At 36.3% G+C, this 17627-nt stretch overlaps 2 protein-coding genes across 3 annotated transcripts; both read right to left on the bottom strand.

The window, feature by feature from the left end:
* Positions 1 to 1812: 1812 nt before the first annotated feature.
* Positions 1813 to 12371, bottom strand: samsn1a (SAM domain, SH3 domain and nuclear localisation signals 1a). Of its 2 annotated transcripts, none has more exons than XM_043259946.1 (16): positions 12333 to 12371; positions 11039 to 11182; positions 10695 to 10741; positions 10494 to 10531; positions 10109 to 10192; positions 9114 to 9205; positions 8964 to 9026; positions 8400 to 8487; positions 8001 to 8296; positions 5560 to 5640; positions 5147 to 5275; positions 4204 to 4309; positions 3966 to 4117; positions 3624 to 3842; positions 2740 to 2890; positions 1813 to 2219 (listed from the first exon to the last, which is right to left on the bottom strand). In XM_043259946.1, the coding sequence occupies exons 1-16, from the start codon at positions 12354 to 12356 to the stop codon at positions 2116 to 2118; spliced, it is 1818 nt and encodes a 605-aa protein (XP_043115881.1). In that variant the 5' UTR covers positions 12357 to 12371; the 3' UTR covers positions 1813 to 2115. The 2 variants fall into 2 exon arrangements, with proteins under 2 accessions (XP_043115881.1, XP_043115880.1); XM_043259945.1 differs by having other exon boundaries at positions 3966 to 4123.
* Positions 12372 to 15165: 2794 nt separating this feature from the next.
* On the bottom strand, positions 15166 to 16389 carry ly6d (lymphocyte antigen 6 family member D). Its single transcript, XM_043258373.1, has 3 exons — positions 16233 to 16389; positions 15728 to 15823; positions 15166 to 15465 (listed from the first exon to the last, which is right to left on the bottom strand). Exons 1-3 carry the CDS (start codon positions 16303 to 16305, stop codon positions 15383 to 15385), a joined length of 252 nt encoding a protein of 83 aa, XP_043114308.1. The 5' UTR covers positions 16306 to 16389; the 3' UTR covers positions 15166 to 15382.
* Between the last annotated feature and the right edge of the window lie 1238 nt (positions 16390 to 17627).

The following is a 17627-nucleotide window of genomic DNA, read 5'->3' on the forward strand; positions in this document are numbered from 1 at the left end:
ATGGGGGTTGTAGTTCTTTTCGTGAGTAGCGTGTATACAAATGTGAAACGAACTGCTGCTGATAACTACATTTCCCAGAATGCACTGTAAAACCCGAGGGGACTTCTGCACAACTTCCTGTAACCTCTTTCTTTTTTTTTTTTTTTTTTTTTTTTACTTTCGAAACCGGAGACTTTAAAGAAACTTTGCGCAATCTAGTGCGCAAGACAGTATCAAATGAAAAATTATGATTTATAAAAATGATAATAATGAATGAAAATAATAATATAAAAATAACAACAATACATTTGAAATTCAATATTAAAAGTCAGCTGCAATATCTGTAATATACACACACATTGGCAAACCCGCATTTATATTGTCAATGAAATATATATTTTTAGTTTTAGCACCCATCACCCACACCCCCACCCCACAACACACACACAAAAAAACTTTTTTTCAAGCAGAGTAGAAATTTTATTAAATGTGGTCACACCAGTGGTGTAATCGGGGCCATACCCATTTTCCCTGGGCTGTTTGCGTATTACAACTTCTGAGGATCAATATTAGCGTGTACCCTCGGTATACTCAATGATTAAGACGTCCCTAATCTACTCCTGTGTTAGCGTCCCCTTTAACTCTATCCCAAGTATTTTTTTTTAAACTCGTGAACGTTTGTGTAATTGGTGCACTTTTTGTTTGAATTCTGTCGTTGCCCGCCCCCGACGACGCCGTTATCGAGCAGGTTGCAGCGAGGACTGTCCGGCGCGACGGAAGATGGGATCATGTTGAAGCAGTCAGGTGATAAGTGTATTTGAAATTTTGTTTTAAGTGTGTCCACAGCTCCCGGGAGTTACACTCTGTTCTGCCGATGCTGTTTAAATGTGCGTGATTTATGATGCCTTAACTTTATCCATGCAGCACAGGACTGTTGAAGTTATAAACATTTCGTCTTGATAAAGAAGCATGCATGAATCAGAAATTAATCAGGGATTATGTTTACAGTAGTTAACAAGCCACAGACAGAAAGTACACAAATACAGTCAAATACACACACACACACACACACACACACACACACAAACTAAAATGGCCATCATGATGAGTATTTGCACAAAAAAGTCTTTCATGTGTTAAATAAATGCAGCATTCGGGATAAAACCAATATGCATTCGGGCTGCAATATGATTTGTGGATCTGCTACTGACCGTCATTTAATGTTTATCCAACAACAAACTAAAATAAAGTACTCACAGATTTTTTTTAGAATTATGAGAACATTACGAGGTTATCCCACAGCAAGTGCTTTTTAAAAAGCAAACATTTGTGATGTGTTATCTTATGTAGCAAGCCACTTTTTTTGTAGGACTACACCACTGGGTCACACACTTTTTCACACACCCTAAGACCTTAGTTGATAATAAATATGTATTAATTGATAATTAATGTGTATGAAAACATCTTTTTCGGTGTCTTGTTTCAAAAAACCTTTTCATTTACCAAATAGAAACACATTGTAGGTGGAATCAAGATTGCATGAGTAAATTTTTGCCATTACCAATATATAGGCCTGTTAGTATGTTGATCAGACACGAGAGCTGCTTATTAAGTATTTAGTCATGTAAAGGATGGAAACTGGAAAGTGCTTTGAAACTAAACCCCCTTATCAGTCACAGCACGTGACTAGACATCTGGAAACTCATCCCACCAAACACCCACCAAAGCCAAACAGTTATTTCTAGAAACAGATGGAAAGTTAAGAGCGTTAATTTTAGCATTAGTAGCAATGTGCATTCGGACACAGCCGAATGACGAAATTAAAGAAAGCTGCAGAATAAATAACTTATTTTTTAATAATATTATATACAACTCAGTCATCATAAACATTTGCAAAAGCTGTAAAAATACCTCAAACACGAGTATGTTGCCACAAAACTTCAAATAACATCTGCATTAACAGAAATGGGTTACATCAACACAAAGCTGAACAAAGAATATGTAAATACAAAACACAAGTACATCTAAATGAGAGATGAGCACGCACTGCGACAAAAGGAAATATATTAAATACGTTCTGTGTCTGTTTGTAGCTATGACATGAAATGAAATCAGGAGAGAGACATTAAAGAAGTCTCAGCTGTCAGGACACTCAGCAGGAATAAAACAACCCGAGTCTCTGGGACAGTCATTATCCTCGTCTTCCTCTTCATTGCCCTTCATCGCCCCCTCTTCGTCTTCTGTAAGCCAAAGCAAAGAAAGGTTAAATCTCTTGTACAGACTCCTGCCCGTTAATTTCATCTCTTTTGAACAAATCAGGTTTGCGTTTGGGCAAAAACCCCCAAATGAAATTAATTTTAATTAAATGACAGTATGTCTTCCTGGTTATTATCCCACACTCATATCAGCCAGAGCGGCCCAGCCATGTGCCACCTGCTCACACGGTGAGCCCACGTCCAAACCCCAATTAATCCCGACCTGCATTTACAGGAAAAGGCTGTTCCTGACTGCACAGAGCGTTATAGATTCAATTAAAACAGATAAGGTTGTGACTTTCACTAATACTGGACTCGCTGTCTGACTCTAATATTTCCAAAAGACAGAATTTCATCAAAACACAAAAATAGACAATGCAAAGATTGCGTTATCTGTGTCCTTCCTGAGGCTTGCTGACATAATGTTTCCTGAGATGGACACAGAGAAAACCAAAATATAGTTTTGCCCAAAGCTGTCAGTCAAACTGCTTGTATTGATACTCACTGCTCGTGACATAGAGGCAGTCTGACGCAGCAAGCAACCTGCGTCTGTGTTCTGGATCGGTCACATTCAGCTCAATCAAATGCCTCTCTTTCAGGTGTTTGAGGTCATCTACTGTCTGGTAGCCATTGAGGAGTAACGAAGATGCATATTCCTGTGACAAAAGAGATTTCAAATATTAAAATGTGCAATACAGATAATACAGCTATCCAGTCAAAGACAAACTTATGGACATATATAATCAAAATAGTAGGGGAATTGTCTTGCACTTGCAGTAAATCACATTTGGGGACTAGTGTGGTACAAGTAGTAATTCTCTAGGGAGCTGAGTGTTCATTTATTTATTAACTTTTTTTTGTGGGACTAACAAAGGGTTTTGTGTTAAAGTACTCAGAAAAGCTCAAATATGCCAATGACATAATTTCTATACAATTATAGATTATAGAATATAGATTATTATAAACAATTATAGCATTATTTTTAAAAACTTTTATTATATATATATATATATATATATATATATATATATATATATATATATATATATATATATATATATATATATATCATATATACATATACATATTTATTTCAGTGAGTTAGAAGTTTTGAAGTTTCAGTAAAATGTTTAATCTATTTTAGCACTTTAATTCAAAATTATTATTTCAGTTTTTTTACAAGGCAGCTTTTGAAACATTCAAACTTTCTTCATCTAATATTTGTATTTTATTTGAGCTTTCTTTGCTACAGTAAGTAGTTTGTAATAGTTTTTATTTTAGTTAACAGGTGAAGATGCTGTGCTAATTTTCTCATTGATTTTGCTGGATTAAACAGGTAGGCATGAATTATTAGTGATGTTTTCGTGTGTGTCCTGTCCGTGGTTATACCTCTAATTTAAGTCTCTCTAATAACTCCAGGAGTGTATTTGGTCGTGGCTTCTTGCATAATTTCATAGGTCTTATTTTTGGGGCCTCCTCCTCTTCTTCCTTCTCTTTCTCAGGCAGAACATCCACATAAATAAACTTGAAATTTCCCACTTTATTATTAAGCATGCCAGTCCATATGCCCATGGGCGGTTTGCTTATAATGCTGATGATGTCTCCAACCTGAAAAAGATCACCAACACCATTAACTTACTATTGGCAGTTAATATTTCTCCTTTATGCACTGATTAATTTAACCACTTGCAAACTTGAATTAAAAAAAAAAAATCACAATTTGTATTTCACCTTCAGTTTTAGGGAGTCTGTATCATATGGACTGGGGACAAAGTCTGTATGTACTTTAGCTCGCCCGCAGAACTGTCCCGTGTAGGGCACTTCCTCCTCCAGTTTCAGGCTGTCTCTGTTACTGGATACATCTGAATTGCTAGCCACACCACCTGAGCCAATAAATACAAAAACAAAAAGAGTATGATTACAATGTCAAGTCACTTTCCACTTCATTTGCTTGTGCGTAGATGCTTACTGGATGAGCTCTGTCCGCTGTAGAGGCTTTCTAATGAGTTGCTGGTGTGGTCTGAGCTCTTCTCTGCTGGAGACCCGTTCTCCGTTTCTCCCTCGGTGTCATCACCCTGCGCCAATCAATATATCAGTCTGAATATTCAAATGAACTGTTCTACAGATTAAGTGATAGGGAAAGGTAGGCTTGGTTGGTTTCATAGGTAGGTTTTGTGGGCCATCATTTTTGGGTCGTAAGGTACAAAAAGGTTTCAAAAAGTGCTAAAATGCACATTTAAGATACTAATATATAGCTTTAAATAATATTTGTTACCTTTATTGCCCTGTACTGTACTTTTCTTTCTTTTTTTTTAACTGGGCCAAAGCAGAAGTTAAAAAGAGATTCAATTTTAAAGGAGTCATGAACTGATGAATTAAAATGTCCTTGATCTTTTGACATATAAGAGGTCATCACATTATGAAAACATCCTGTAAATTTCAGAATTCAAAACTTTCTCGTAGGTAAAAGACAACAGCGGAAAAGACAGGTCTATGCAGAAGACTTTTCTTCACATCGTTTTCTTTTACAAATGAGTCACAATTCGATGTTAGATTTTTGGAAACTAGATTGAGATTGAAACTAGATTGTATTAATTACATATATATATATATATATATATATATATATATATATATATATATATATATATATATATATATATATATATATACACACACACACATACATAATAATTATACAGGATAGTAAAACAGGCAACAAAAGGAATACCACACCCCCTACTATTTAAACATGTATTTAATATTTCTTTGGTATTTAATATGTCTTTGTTTCTTTGTATGTGCCAACCAACCTCTGTACAATCTAATTAACTGCTGATATTTGGGTAATAAAGAAGTTTGTTGCTTAATCAGTTTCAGTAATCAAATGAGGAACTTGCGTTGTGACTCACCATGTCTTCAGAGTAAGATTTGACGTGTTTTTTGGCCATCCGTTTACGCATAGTCATCGAGATGGCTTTCATCTTTTTTCCCAAACTTCCTGGTTTCTCACAGTTTTCTGCTGTTGACTCCCCCTCTGCCTGTTTTATACAAGCAAAAACAGTATGTTTTGATAATCCTTTTGAGTGAGTATATATATATATATATATATATATATATATATATATGTATATGTATGTATATATGTATGTATATATGTATAAATGTATATAATCCTCCATCCGGTGATCAGTTAGACAATTGTCATTAAAGCAGGCTGCTGGTTTTCAATTGAGAGGCAGTGAAAAATATTTTATAAGAGGACACAGTATAACAGAAACATAATGGGCAATAATAAATGTCTTATTTATGCAATTTCTCTTACCTCAGGTGCTCCATTTTCCTCAAGTCTGGAAGGGGAGTGTTGATTTCTGAATGTGTCAAATCTTCCAAAACTGGTGGATCGCTGTGTCAGGTGAACAAAACCCACCACATTTATAAAGGATACAACAAAAAGGCACATATAACATGTACATTACTTGGCATAAAACAAAAAACAATGTCATTATAGTGTCCATGCCATCTAGTTATAGAGCACTTCGGTATATTATGTCACCGTTTTACAGTTTCCAATTTGATAAAAACACTGAATGATTCATAATCTGCTCAAATCCTGTCAGCTCTTACACAGGAAAATGCAAATGATCTAAATTTTAAATCCATGTAATCTCAACCAAATAGCAAACTATGGTATCGTTAAAGCCATCCTCGTGAATCTGACCTTGATAAAGCAGTTCGTGCTTGTTCAGTAATGCTGACCTTGAAGTGTCAAGCTGTTCTTAAAAATGCTACATCTATTACAGCACATCTGACCTACTTTTTGAAAAACACTTTCAGGTTATTACTTAAGATACATTAATAAATCCTACCTTAGGTTTAAGACATTTTGGTTTGTCTGATGCATTTGAAGCAGCCCTTTGAAGCATCGCCTTGACTTGTGCGTTCAGCTTTTCCTTAAAATGAAAGCCTGACCTGAAACTAGCGGTTTTACCTCTCAGCTCCACAAGTGTAAGAATGCAATGTCTCAGCAGAACAACCGATTACAAGAACTTCCTTAAATCACACAGGATGTGAGCCAATGCGAGTTCTGTCTATTATCGAGGCATCAGTTCTACAGGGGAAAACACGAAACGCTTGAGTCTGCATTTTGTGGTTCACCACTTTACAGTCATTTCTAGTAACACAAATTCTTAAGTGGGACTCTGTGGCACACAGAAAAAAAAATGATTTCCATAGAGGTGCTTTTTACATAATTGAACCCTCCTTGCATCATATTAGTTTCACGAAGGCCCTCAGATTGTAGAATAGATGCAGAAATTTGTGCTTCCGCTGTTTTTCATTTAACTTCATGGTTAATGTTCGTAATATCACATTCTAAGTAAAAGCTTATTAATCAATTTTTTTTTTTGTTCTTGGCCCAAATTGCAAAATGTGATCTCCGTATAGGGGAAGTAGCTCCACTGCACGCAAGGAAGTGGACCCATGCTTTTGAAACACTTCCTGTCTACTTTTACAACATTCAGTTAGGAATTTTTTGCAAAACTAAACAACGGTGAGTTTTATCTGACATCTGTCTTATGTAATTTGCATATGCAGAGCCTGTTAGTCATGAGCTATTTATGTCAAGAATGAAAATCGAGCTTTTATATACGTAGAAAAAAAAAGGAATCCATAAATTGTTTCCTGAACATTTGTCTCTCTGTTTCACCAGAAACATCGGCTCAACCAATGACATGAGTTTGAGCGAAAGACTATTGTTTGAGCGACAAATGGGAGATAGGGACAGTGTTTTTGAAACTTGTTTGATATTATTCATAATTTTGCAATTGCATTTTGCGTTGCTAGAGGCACAAAATTAAGCACTTCTGTTTTAATAAAAAAAAGGCCTAGTTAAAAATACAGATTGCTGTACAAGGCATGAACTGACCAATAGTGTTAAAGAAAACCCTGCACACAATAACAGCCTAATCCAGCTGTGTGCAGTCAGCCATAGCAAAATCCAAAGCCAGGATTACAGCATTATAACCTATTTCTTCAAATACTACAAGCCTTTGAAAACAAACAGCCCTTTCTAATCTTTCATGAGAGTTTCACTTTATTTCAGAGTGATAGAGTGTAGATATTCACTCCTACTCAGTGCAAGAAAGATGATACACATGAGAATGCAGGAAACAGGAAAAGATGATCAATTTACATTTTCTCTATATACCTTCAGAAAACACTGGAGGTCATCACCCTGAAGTGTGTGAAAATATCACTGGTTGGCATGACAGAACAGTCAAAAAGAGTCTTATTGTAATAATAACATGCAGTCAGTGCTTGATAGAAAGTTAACAGTTTGAGTTTATATCACATGAATTAAGATTTGATTATTTGCATATTTACTATATTTTGCCATTTAATTTGTATATGCGCTTTTCCAAAGAATAATAAGAAATAATTGTTTCTTGAGCACCTGATCACCATTATTAGAATGGTTTCTCAATAATCTTCTCAAGACACTAAACTGGAGTAATGGATGATGAATTTTGAAAACATTTTCTGTCATTTTAAATTGTGCTGTATTTTTGATCACATAAATGCAGACTTGTGATTATAAGAGACTCACCGTGAATGATAGTATGCAGTAGTCAACAACTGAAGGGGATCAAAACCTTTTATCAGAGTCGTCTTAAAACCAAAATGTATTTTTTGTCTTAGGAAATCTCTTATGAACTATTTTGATCCACTTCAAGTGTTGACCACTGTGTATCAAAAATGACTTACGCTGGAGGCACAGAAATCCACACTGGTGCTAGCGCGCAGCACCCCTTTAGGGTAGGAGTCTCTCTTTGAGTTTCGAATGTTGATTTTATCTTCTTGACTTGGAGTCGTAGATGTAGTCCAGTCACAGATGCGGACTCGATATTCATTGCAGGGAGGTAGACGGGTGTTGTTGGCTGGTACCCAGTTTAAGGCTGTTTCAGTGGGGTTGCTCCAGCGATGTCTGGCAGGTGCTGTCTCCGTGACCCTTGACCCCCCAGCAGTGTCACGCATCATTCCTTTGGCACCTTTGATGTGAGCTTTGGACACAAATAAAAAAAAAAAAAATCAATATATGTCACTGACATTACAAAAAGCTTTCAACAAAACTGCTATCGCGTCAAGTTTAATGGGTTTATTAACCTGCTGTTTCTTGTGTAGTAGTTCCTCTTTTACTACTTTTCCTCCGTGTTCCTCGTAGCTGATTCATGTCTGCAACTGCTGTCTCCGGCTGTAGACATAATAATTAAATGACATTATTTAATAATAAAGCAATTACCTATAAATAATACATATATAAATACCTACACCTAGGAGAAATAAATAAATAATTACATATAATTCTAATTTATAGAAATATTACTACGTAAACAAGGACATTTTTATGATAAAAATACTATGTATGTTTTTTTTTTTAATAATTCTACACCCTTGACTGTATTGATAACTCTCAACAGCGAGTCCATTGACGGAGTATTACACTGGTGAACACATAACAGATTTAGCAGTCTCGACTGACTCTAATGCCATGTGGGCAAAGGGATTACACGGGCAGAACGTGCCCCTCACCCAACCATCTGTACAGACACAATCAACCACAATACCCTGTACAGGGACAACCGTTGTTCCAGCCCCTGTGTAATAAATGACGATCAGTTACGTTCCAGCTGGCACCAAAGCACCTGGGAGGACAGGGCTTGAACTCACCACGCCATTCTGTCTGCTTCTTAGCTGATCTTGGTTTGGATTACACCCCTCATAATAGACAATCTACCAATGAAAGAAGAAACATTTTAAATAGAACAATTAATGAAAATAAATACGCCATAAACACGTTCTAGGTTATCTAATTGCAACCTGGAGAGGAATCTCTTGCTGCATGTTTCTTGTAATGGTCTTTCTGTCTGCCACTGTCTGGCTTTCAGCCCTTCTTATAGCTCTCACCGGATCTGAAATTTAAGCACATTTAATCAAGTTATTAGGTATTTAGCACTATATAAAACATTTTTAGAATTATTTAATTTTTTTTTCTTTTTTTCTAAAAGGTTCAACCAAAGCGGAGCTCGAAATAGCACATTCCGTAAGAAAACGTATGTGGTTTTGCACCTCGTTTCCTGTTTTGCTTCTTCGAGTATTTTGATGAGGGGAAATACCGTGTGGCAGGTGATTTTACTCTGCTTAGCCAAGGAAATGTGCTACATCCATACAAACAGGTTCAACAGCATTATTTCTTTCAAATAAATGTGCACCGCCATTTGAAATTCAGATTAGAGTAAGCTTATAATGTTTTTTTTTTTTGTTTGTTTTTTTATATATAACAGTGATTTAAAATATTTGAACATTTTGTCATTTTATCAAAATCACTAAGCTAAACTTAACATTAGTTAGATTGTTACATTACGAAAAATCTGATGACTTTTTTATTAACTACTGTATCACACCACAGGGCTATTTAGGTAAAATGGGTAAAACGTAAAATAGGTAAAAGGGTGTTATACATAATATATTTATTCAATAAGCATCCAACTCTCCTGTAACATTTTAACCTCAAATATTGAATGATAATTTAAGAAGTCCTTTGAAAGTCCTCCACAGTTGTAAGAGGCTGAAGTCTAGTGTCCCACTTACAATTAAGACCCTGCTGTTTCTTAATTAATCCCACGCAGGACAGGCAAGTGCTTTATGTGAGCTGACGACTGCACAACGCTCTCCATTCACTGTCAGTGGGATTTGACGCAGTCTCAATCTTATAGGCCGTCTGATTGGCCAATAGTAAGTGATGTTGCTTAGCTGTGTGTCTTGTGAGTGAAATCAAGTTAGGCTTAACCTACAAACCCTCAGACCATTTTTACCTTCATTCTGATTCTTCCTCAGGAGGACTAAATCTTCTTGCATTTTGGCACTGGGCCAGACAGAATTAGTGCAGACGGTATTATCTGCGGGAGGGAAATCAAAACCATTAGGGGTTCGTTCATTTAAGGTTCACTAATGTCCCATGCTTTTACTTTTTCCCTCTGTGAAATCTCATTTAAAGGCAAATGTAGAAAAACTGGTTTGTCCTTTCATTCATTCATGATACACGCTGTACCTTTCTTTTTCGTTTTCTATTTACAGGTTGCCCGTAAGTCAGGTTAGTTGCTTTATGAGCATTAAAGCGTAACAAGGGAGCATTTGGCAGCTTAGTCATGTGATGCAGAAGGAAGATAGCATTTAGGAAATTTTTTAAATGTCACATACCTACAGCTTCATTTTCAGAAACAGATTTTGGTAGTGAACTGAAAAAAGAAGACGCGAGGAAACATTTAAAGAAAGTACAAATATTCGCAGAGTACATTTTGTATCTGTCGGTATGAAAGCCTCAAGGGCTCTTTCACTTTTGCTTTGACCAGGAGTTCAACATTTTTCTCTTTGTTGACTGGAAAAGCAAATCGGACTCACCTTTCTTTCTTTTTTCTAGTGTTGTCTGAGTTGATTTGTGAAATTTCCTGTAAACAAACGCAATATGAAGCAGCTGGAAACTTTAACGTGCAGAGTTGTGTGTTGTAGATATTCATTTCAAATTGTGAAATAAAGATTTCACACGCCTGTCATTTCGGCTTCTCCCAAATAGGCCTTAATGTTTTTCCATATGGTTACAGCACTATCTATTAGCAGCAGGTTTCATTTAATGGAAGCTCATCATGTCCACAGCAGTGTTATAGCATGTGTCCAGATGGCCGATACATTTCCCATGACAGTGCAGTATATGTATTCAACATTCCAGCAGTCATTTCTATAGTTACCATGGAGATGGAACGCCCCGCACTTCTCCATTTGGTGGCGTCATCTGAAAGAACAGCTGGGCTGCAGGACCTACTGGGGATGGTGTACACTTGAGCCTCACAGGACTCCTGCACGGCCTCGTACAGGCTGTCCATAGAGCCCTCCTACAAAATAACATCATGTCGGTCACAACCCATACCGCTAATAACGTACAGTCAAATGTGCATAGGGCACACTCAATATCTGACTTTATCACGAGGTTCTAGGGTCGAGGGTGAAGGAGCTTGTTACAGATATGATTATTATAGTTAATTACAGATTTTTTTGTTACTAGAAATAAAATGAACTGAAATAAAATACATCTGAACGTATTCAATTAAATATATAAGTAAAAAATCAGGAAAATGTTTTGTTAGTTTATCTTAATGTATTAAAATAACTTAAACTGAAATAAAAATGTATAAACTATTTAATAAAAAACACAACTCAGTTATTATTTAAACTTCAACTAAAATGAACATAAACAGAAAACCTAAAAATATAAAATACCAATGCAAACTATAATAGTGTCTTGATCGAAAGATACTAAAATAAACCTTTTTACAACATACTTTGTAAAACATTTTGTGTTGCATTTTAAGTCAGTATTTTAAACAAGCATTCATTAAAATAATTGAAATAATGTACTTGTCTAAAATGTATTATATGTATAACAGCGGCTCATTTAGCTAAATTTAAGCTTCCAAACTTTAGCTTTGGTTGAAACTAAGTTAATAATGTATTTTTGTCTCTTTTTTAAGCAAACATTTAATGTAGTACAACCACCGATCCACTAGGGGTCACAGACCACCTGTTTAAGACCCTCGTTTATTACACAGTGTTTATAGTGCATTTGAGCGCAAATTCATTTCTGCAAAGATGACACAAATAACCAAGCATTAGTTTGCTTACAGAAGATCAGACCAGCGTGAATTCAGCGAAGTGAGACCACCATTAATCATAAACTGCACAACGCATAGCACGTGGCAGATAAACTCAGCTAAACCTAAGAATTTCACCAATGCGTTTTGTTTTCATAAAATAAAAAAATAATAATTTCATTCCATTAACGGTAAGATAATAAAAATGCATCTTTAATGCAAGGCGTAATAAACTACTGACGACTTCATAACAAAAGGCCCTCGTGAGCTGCTAAAGCTTGGTTCCTGATCTTCACGCACCGTCACATGTTGCCTTCACGTTCTCCAGTAGGTCGCGTTTCATCCACATACTGTCCATCTACAAACCACAGAGCAGAAAAGGTGAATCACTTACCAGAGAAAAGCAGAAAAGATTCATTCTTTCCAATGCCCACAGCACAGGATGAACAATGGGACGAGTCAGAGGCAGACAGAGAGCAGAGTGCTTAGTGTTCCAGGCTGCCTACTGCTCCACAGATTAATACTGAATGACATCCTTCCTCTAATCCAATAGATGTGGAGGACCATTACCACTCCAGGCAGCCCCTCAATCAACTGCTGAGCTCGTTAATGCTGATGTTGTTTACTTACCAGCGAACTGGGTTGAGAGCTTGTTTGCACTATGACAAAGTCACTATAATCATTTGCGTAATTTAATGGCAGTCATCGGACTCATTAAAAATATGCTACTTCATTTTTTATTTATTTTTTTGGATGCCGCACGTATTTTTATTACTTTTTTTTGTGATAGTTTTCTTTTGGACATATTTTAGCCAAACACTGCATTTAATTGCATTCAAATTAGACTGAAAACAAACAAATTACGGAACGGAACACCTGCGGTCTCTACATAAGGAGCTTACTTCGTGCTGGTGACATAGAAATATACTTAAATATGGCAGCGAGATATATTTTATTAACCAAGCACCATGTTCTGACTCCATCCACAGGGAATGGAAAATGAAGGTGACATTAAAGCATAGCCCTTAGGAGAATTCATCATTCAAGTACCTTCAAAAAGCTTGACTGCACTGTAAGGCACATTAGATAACCTAAAATATACTTCACGTGGAACCAGCTGAACTAAGTTTAGCTCAAAAATTGTATTTAATACGACTGAATCATCCTCACTGCATAAGGTTACGCTATCGAAAGAACTGTAAAGCTCAGGTCACGCAGAAATGTCCCCTTAAGTGCAGTTTCACTTTCTACGTTCTACTCAAGGAGTGCGGAATGACATTTTGTAATAAGAACTTTATTCACTTATGCAAAGGTTTTTTTCTTCCATTTTTAGCTTGAGGTAATCTGTCCTGCTGAGGATGCGCTGTCTTGGCATGTGACACTACCTGCTAGCACAGCTAGTGTTTCTTAGCCAAAGTGCATGTGATGTCTTGTCAACAGTCCTTAAGTCGCTTATATCTGGAATTGTCTTGAAATAGACCCAGAGGATTATGGTCCACAACACAGCTTTTCAGACCTCGGGGACAGAAGGTGAATCTGCTTCAAGTATGTCTAAGCTGGTTCAGAAAAATGGGTCAATATGAAAGCAAGGTGTACGTGGTTTCTCTCTGACCGTGCGCGCAGATGAATGTGAAGGTCGTCAGACATTTGATTTGCTTCAGTGATAATCTGCTTGTTTTGATTTTTGGAGGTTTGCCCAATTATGCAATCTGTTCATTTCTTTTATGTTGCAATGAAAAGGGCAGTTTGAGGTGATGGCTGATCTGGCACTAGCACAACTAATGCACTCAAATAATTAATGCGCCCTCGTAAATTTAATGATAAGTTCTGCATGTTTTCAAATGCATATTCAAGTAGCAGGTTCTATTGTGGAGTCAACAAGAAATTAAAACGAAGTCGATTCAATTTCTTAATGCACGTTTCTGGTCTTATTATGCATAATCCATTGTGCAATCCATTAGTGGTGCTATTCCAAATTCATCTATCCAATTGTTGCAATTGCAGTCTTATAAGAAAAAAATGTATCTTGCTCTTTCCTTTATGCTGACATTGTTTATTGCCAAATAGGTATTCAGGTATCATTTTAACTTTTTTTTGTGGGCAACACCCACTTTTCACTATCCAATCAGCTTGCAATAGATACAGTTAAGCCCCATTCAGCATTTTCTCCTCATTTAGTGTCAAATTACACTCAAATTGCAGAACTAAAATGAGCTGCAAACTGGAATTCACTTTGATCCGTGCCCAATCCAAGATGACAAGGCCTTTTTCTACAACCTCAGCTCAGTTAAAGTTTAATCCATCACTGTTATGTGTCCTGTCCCCGCTCTTTTCTTCCCCTTTCTTGACAAATCTTGGAAATCTCACTCTCCCTTAATCAGCGAAAGAGCTCAGATTCTCAGAAACGACAGCTCATTCACTCGCTCATTTCTTAGAACTTGTAAATTGACAAAAATGCCATGTCAATTCAACACACCGAGGCCTCCGGCTCTTAATCTTTTGCTGTCCATTAGAGAACATGACAAGATAAATTGCTGTGCAGGTCGCTGTGTGAAAGAAGGTGCGCAGGTTTCCAGCTGGTTATTTTTAAAGGAAGAAAATCCTCAATCTCTTTAATAACAAACCCTGCAGTCATGGAAACGGAAATAAAGACGGGAGGATTAATTCACGTCTGACCCATATTTCCTTGTTTGAATTAACATTATTAGAAGCAGCACACATTTTTGTGTACAAGGGGAAGGTATTTTTGTGTATTAAGGGGAAGGTATGTTAAAGTCATGCATGTATAGAAAAAAATTCTAATTTATTTTAAAGTCAGTAATTTTTTGTAAAATGTCAAAAATCATAATTACAGTTCTGCATAATTAAATGCCCACAACAGTTATCTGTGCATAAGTAAAAGTTACTCTTGTCACAATACACAGGCTTAATAAACTAGTTAACTAAAATTTGTGATTGACTTGATAAAGTGTACAGAGCATCTCATCGTCTCTAATGGAGTGAGGCTTATTTGGAAACAGGCACGTAATTGTGTTTTAAATAACATTCGATCTGCATTTTTTTTTGCATTTTGCAATTTGCGAAAGATATTACTGTCTGGACTGCATGTTCAGCTTCAAGTCTTCTCATCTGTTAAAAGCAGCAGTTAATCCAGACGCATATGGCATCATAACATCTCTCTCGAATGACCTACATTCCTCTGATACTGAACACACACAAACGCAGCATTTTACTAAGCAGAGTTTAATTCATGAATCAAATCATACAGAGCTGGGACAGAAAGCGCGCTTATGAGACGTTCCTATAAGCAGTGCTGTAAAGCAAACTAGGAGGAAAAGTCATTATAATAAAATAAACAGAGTAGAGTAACCCAGTGATATATTTTTTGTGCTACGCTATTACAGTGAGCCTTAGTGATGATTAGTGACTGGTGATGTTGAGAGATCAGTCGCACAGATCAGACGTGCAGCAGTAGATGTTCACTCCAGGAACACAGAACTCCTCACATGTCCGGCTGAACACAGTGGCTACGGTTTAGAGCACAAGAAAACAGCTCAACATGCTATCTCAGCTAAAATACAAGCTTTTAACGAAGAAACTGCATTCTCTTTTTTTAATCATCAACCAAGTGGTAATAAATATGAATCTGGCACTAAGGCTATTTTTGTTAACAAAAACTAAAATGAAAACAGAAACTAAAATAAACACTACCAGTGACACTAAAAGCACATTGAATGTTAATGATGTGAAAATTGAGCAAATGCAGAAAATGATTTTTGAATTGCTTACCTGTTGAAACGGTTTTGCAGAAATTGCTTGACTCTGGGCATTGAGTCGGGGTCTTGCAGTCCCCATCCACGCAGGTGTAGCATGTCAGCGAGTGCACTATTACATTTTAGGCAGATTGATAGATAGAAATGATCAAAACATCTATACTTCATTAGAGCATTTTTAAAAACTTTGAGTTACATTCATAACATAATGTTTGACAATTTACTCCACTACATTTCATTTAAAACAAACGATTTCCTCATTTTAAAGTGATGAAATCACGACCCCTTCCGAGACATGATAGCAATGTCTGGTTCATGAACAAATCTTTCATTTGAAACTATTATTTTCAATTAAGCGGTTGCTTTCACGAATTGCATTGAAATGATGACTTATTGAATTTGTATGATTCAATCCATTTTGAACAGCACGATCAAGGATCGGCGGATAGATAAACAGACAGACAGAGAGAGATAGAGAGAGAGAGAGGGAAAACAGAGTTCAAGAAAAGCTTTCGTCTTACCTGAGGCACTGCAGAGAAGCACTACAATAAGAGCACACACTAGTATCTTCATGATGGAAGCTGGTCTGGTCATGCGAAGGAACGTGTTTCTTTATATACGCCGGTTACACCTTTTACTGAAAATACATTCTTCCTAAAGCATATTAGTAATGCTGCTTGACAGGTTTCATGTAACTAGATATAGATGTCAGCTTGGTTCCTGGACAAGGAAGTAAAATGATTTTTTGGTAATTCTCTGCTTAGCTTAACGTCCTTAGCTCGTTTTAGCCTTGATGCAAGATCTAAGTGCTTCTATCAGGCCTGTAACTCTATAACTCCACAATGTCTTTCCTAATCCTTCGTTTATTTCTCTCAATCTTTTCACTTATTTACCCATAATTGCTCTGATTTCTCGAACTCTTATAAGTCGGCTATTTTAACATTGAGATCACTATCTATTTTCCAGTACTAGCAGGTATTATTACAATGCATTATATCTTTAGGAATATTTCTGTTTTATAATATATTTCTTTAATAGACGAAACCATAAACCACACTATCCTGTGAGATGGGCATCTGAAGTGCAGAGCTCTTAAATTCTAATTCCTCCTGCATTACTAAGCCTGTCAGGTACCATAGAAAACATCCAATTAATCTGCACACCAACAATCCTCTGGTGTTCCACTGGGGATCTGTACTTGGACCACTTCTCATTCTATACTAAATCACTCAGTTATTTCATAACCTCTCATGGCCTCTTACCTCTTATTAAAAATGCAAATCTCATCTCAAAGTTGAAATTACAGGCCAGCTGGCGAAATGATCTCTAATAGCATGCACCTCAGGGCCGTGAAGCCAAGTGAATTCAATGCTTATTAGAGCTGGGGCACGGACAGGCCTTTTGGGTAATCTGTCTAAAGATTAGTATTTTATTGTGTTTAGGCTCTGGCATTTCCATAGAAGTTTGAGACTAGTTATTGCTTTGAGGAGATATATTAGGGGACTGTCAGTGTTTAATTGAGGCTAAAGTTAAATTGCCAAAACATGATGGATATTTTCCTCTTGAAAAAAATTAAGTAAAGTTTAGTAAACATTGTTACTAAGTTAGTCAAATTAACAGCTGTGTTAAAACAAATACAAATAGTTATCGATCATGCTGAAATCACCGCACATGAGATATCTGAGAAAATGAATTTCAATAAATGCTATAATGTAAACACAAGAGACACAGACAGCAGGGGGCAACAAAGATCAGAAATAATTACATGGCAGACATTCAGAAAATAGCCTTCATAAAGAAAACGAATGATAATAACAATACTACATCATATAAGATTAATGTTTAATATACTAATATTAATATTATTTCATTAATATATTTGCGTATAATTTACATGTATCGTTGCATATAAGCAG

Source organism: Puntigrus tetrazona, chromosome 15, assembly GCF_018831695.1.
Source record: "Puntigrus tetrazona isolate hp1 chromosome 15, ASM1883169v1, whole genome shotgun sequence".
Taxonomy (NCBI): domain Eukaryota; kingdom Metazoa; phylum Chordata; class Actinopteri; order Cypriniformes; family Cyprinidae; genus Puntigrus; species Puntigrus tetrazona.

Excerpts from the sequence above, each read along its gene's own strand:
- samsn1a (XM_043259945.1), bottom strand. The coding sequence starts at position 12,356 with ATGAATCTTTTCTGCTTTTCTCTG. Across the intron at positions 10,742-11,038 it reads CGGGGCGTTCCATCTCCATG|GAAATTTCACAAATCAACTC; the intron begins GTAACTATAGAA and ends GTTTGTTTACAG. Across the intron at positions 5,276-5,559 it reads AGGAAAATGGAGCACCTGAG|GCAGAGGGGGAGTCAACAGC; the intron begins GTAAGAGAAATT and ends TGTATAAAACAG.
- ly6d (XM_043258373.1), bottom strand. The coding sequence starts at position 16,305 with ATGACCAGACCAGCTTCCATCATGAAGATACTAGTGTGTGCTCTTATT. Across the intron at positions 15,824-16,232 it reads GCTTCTCTGCAGTGCCTCAG|TGCACTCGCTGACATGCTAC; the intron begins GTAAGACGAAAG and ends AAAATGTAATAG. Across the intron at positions 15,466-15,727 it reads CTGCAAAACCGTTTCAACAG|CCACTGTGTTCAGCCGGACA; the intron begins GTAAGCAATTCA and ends TCTAAACCGTAG.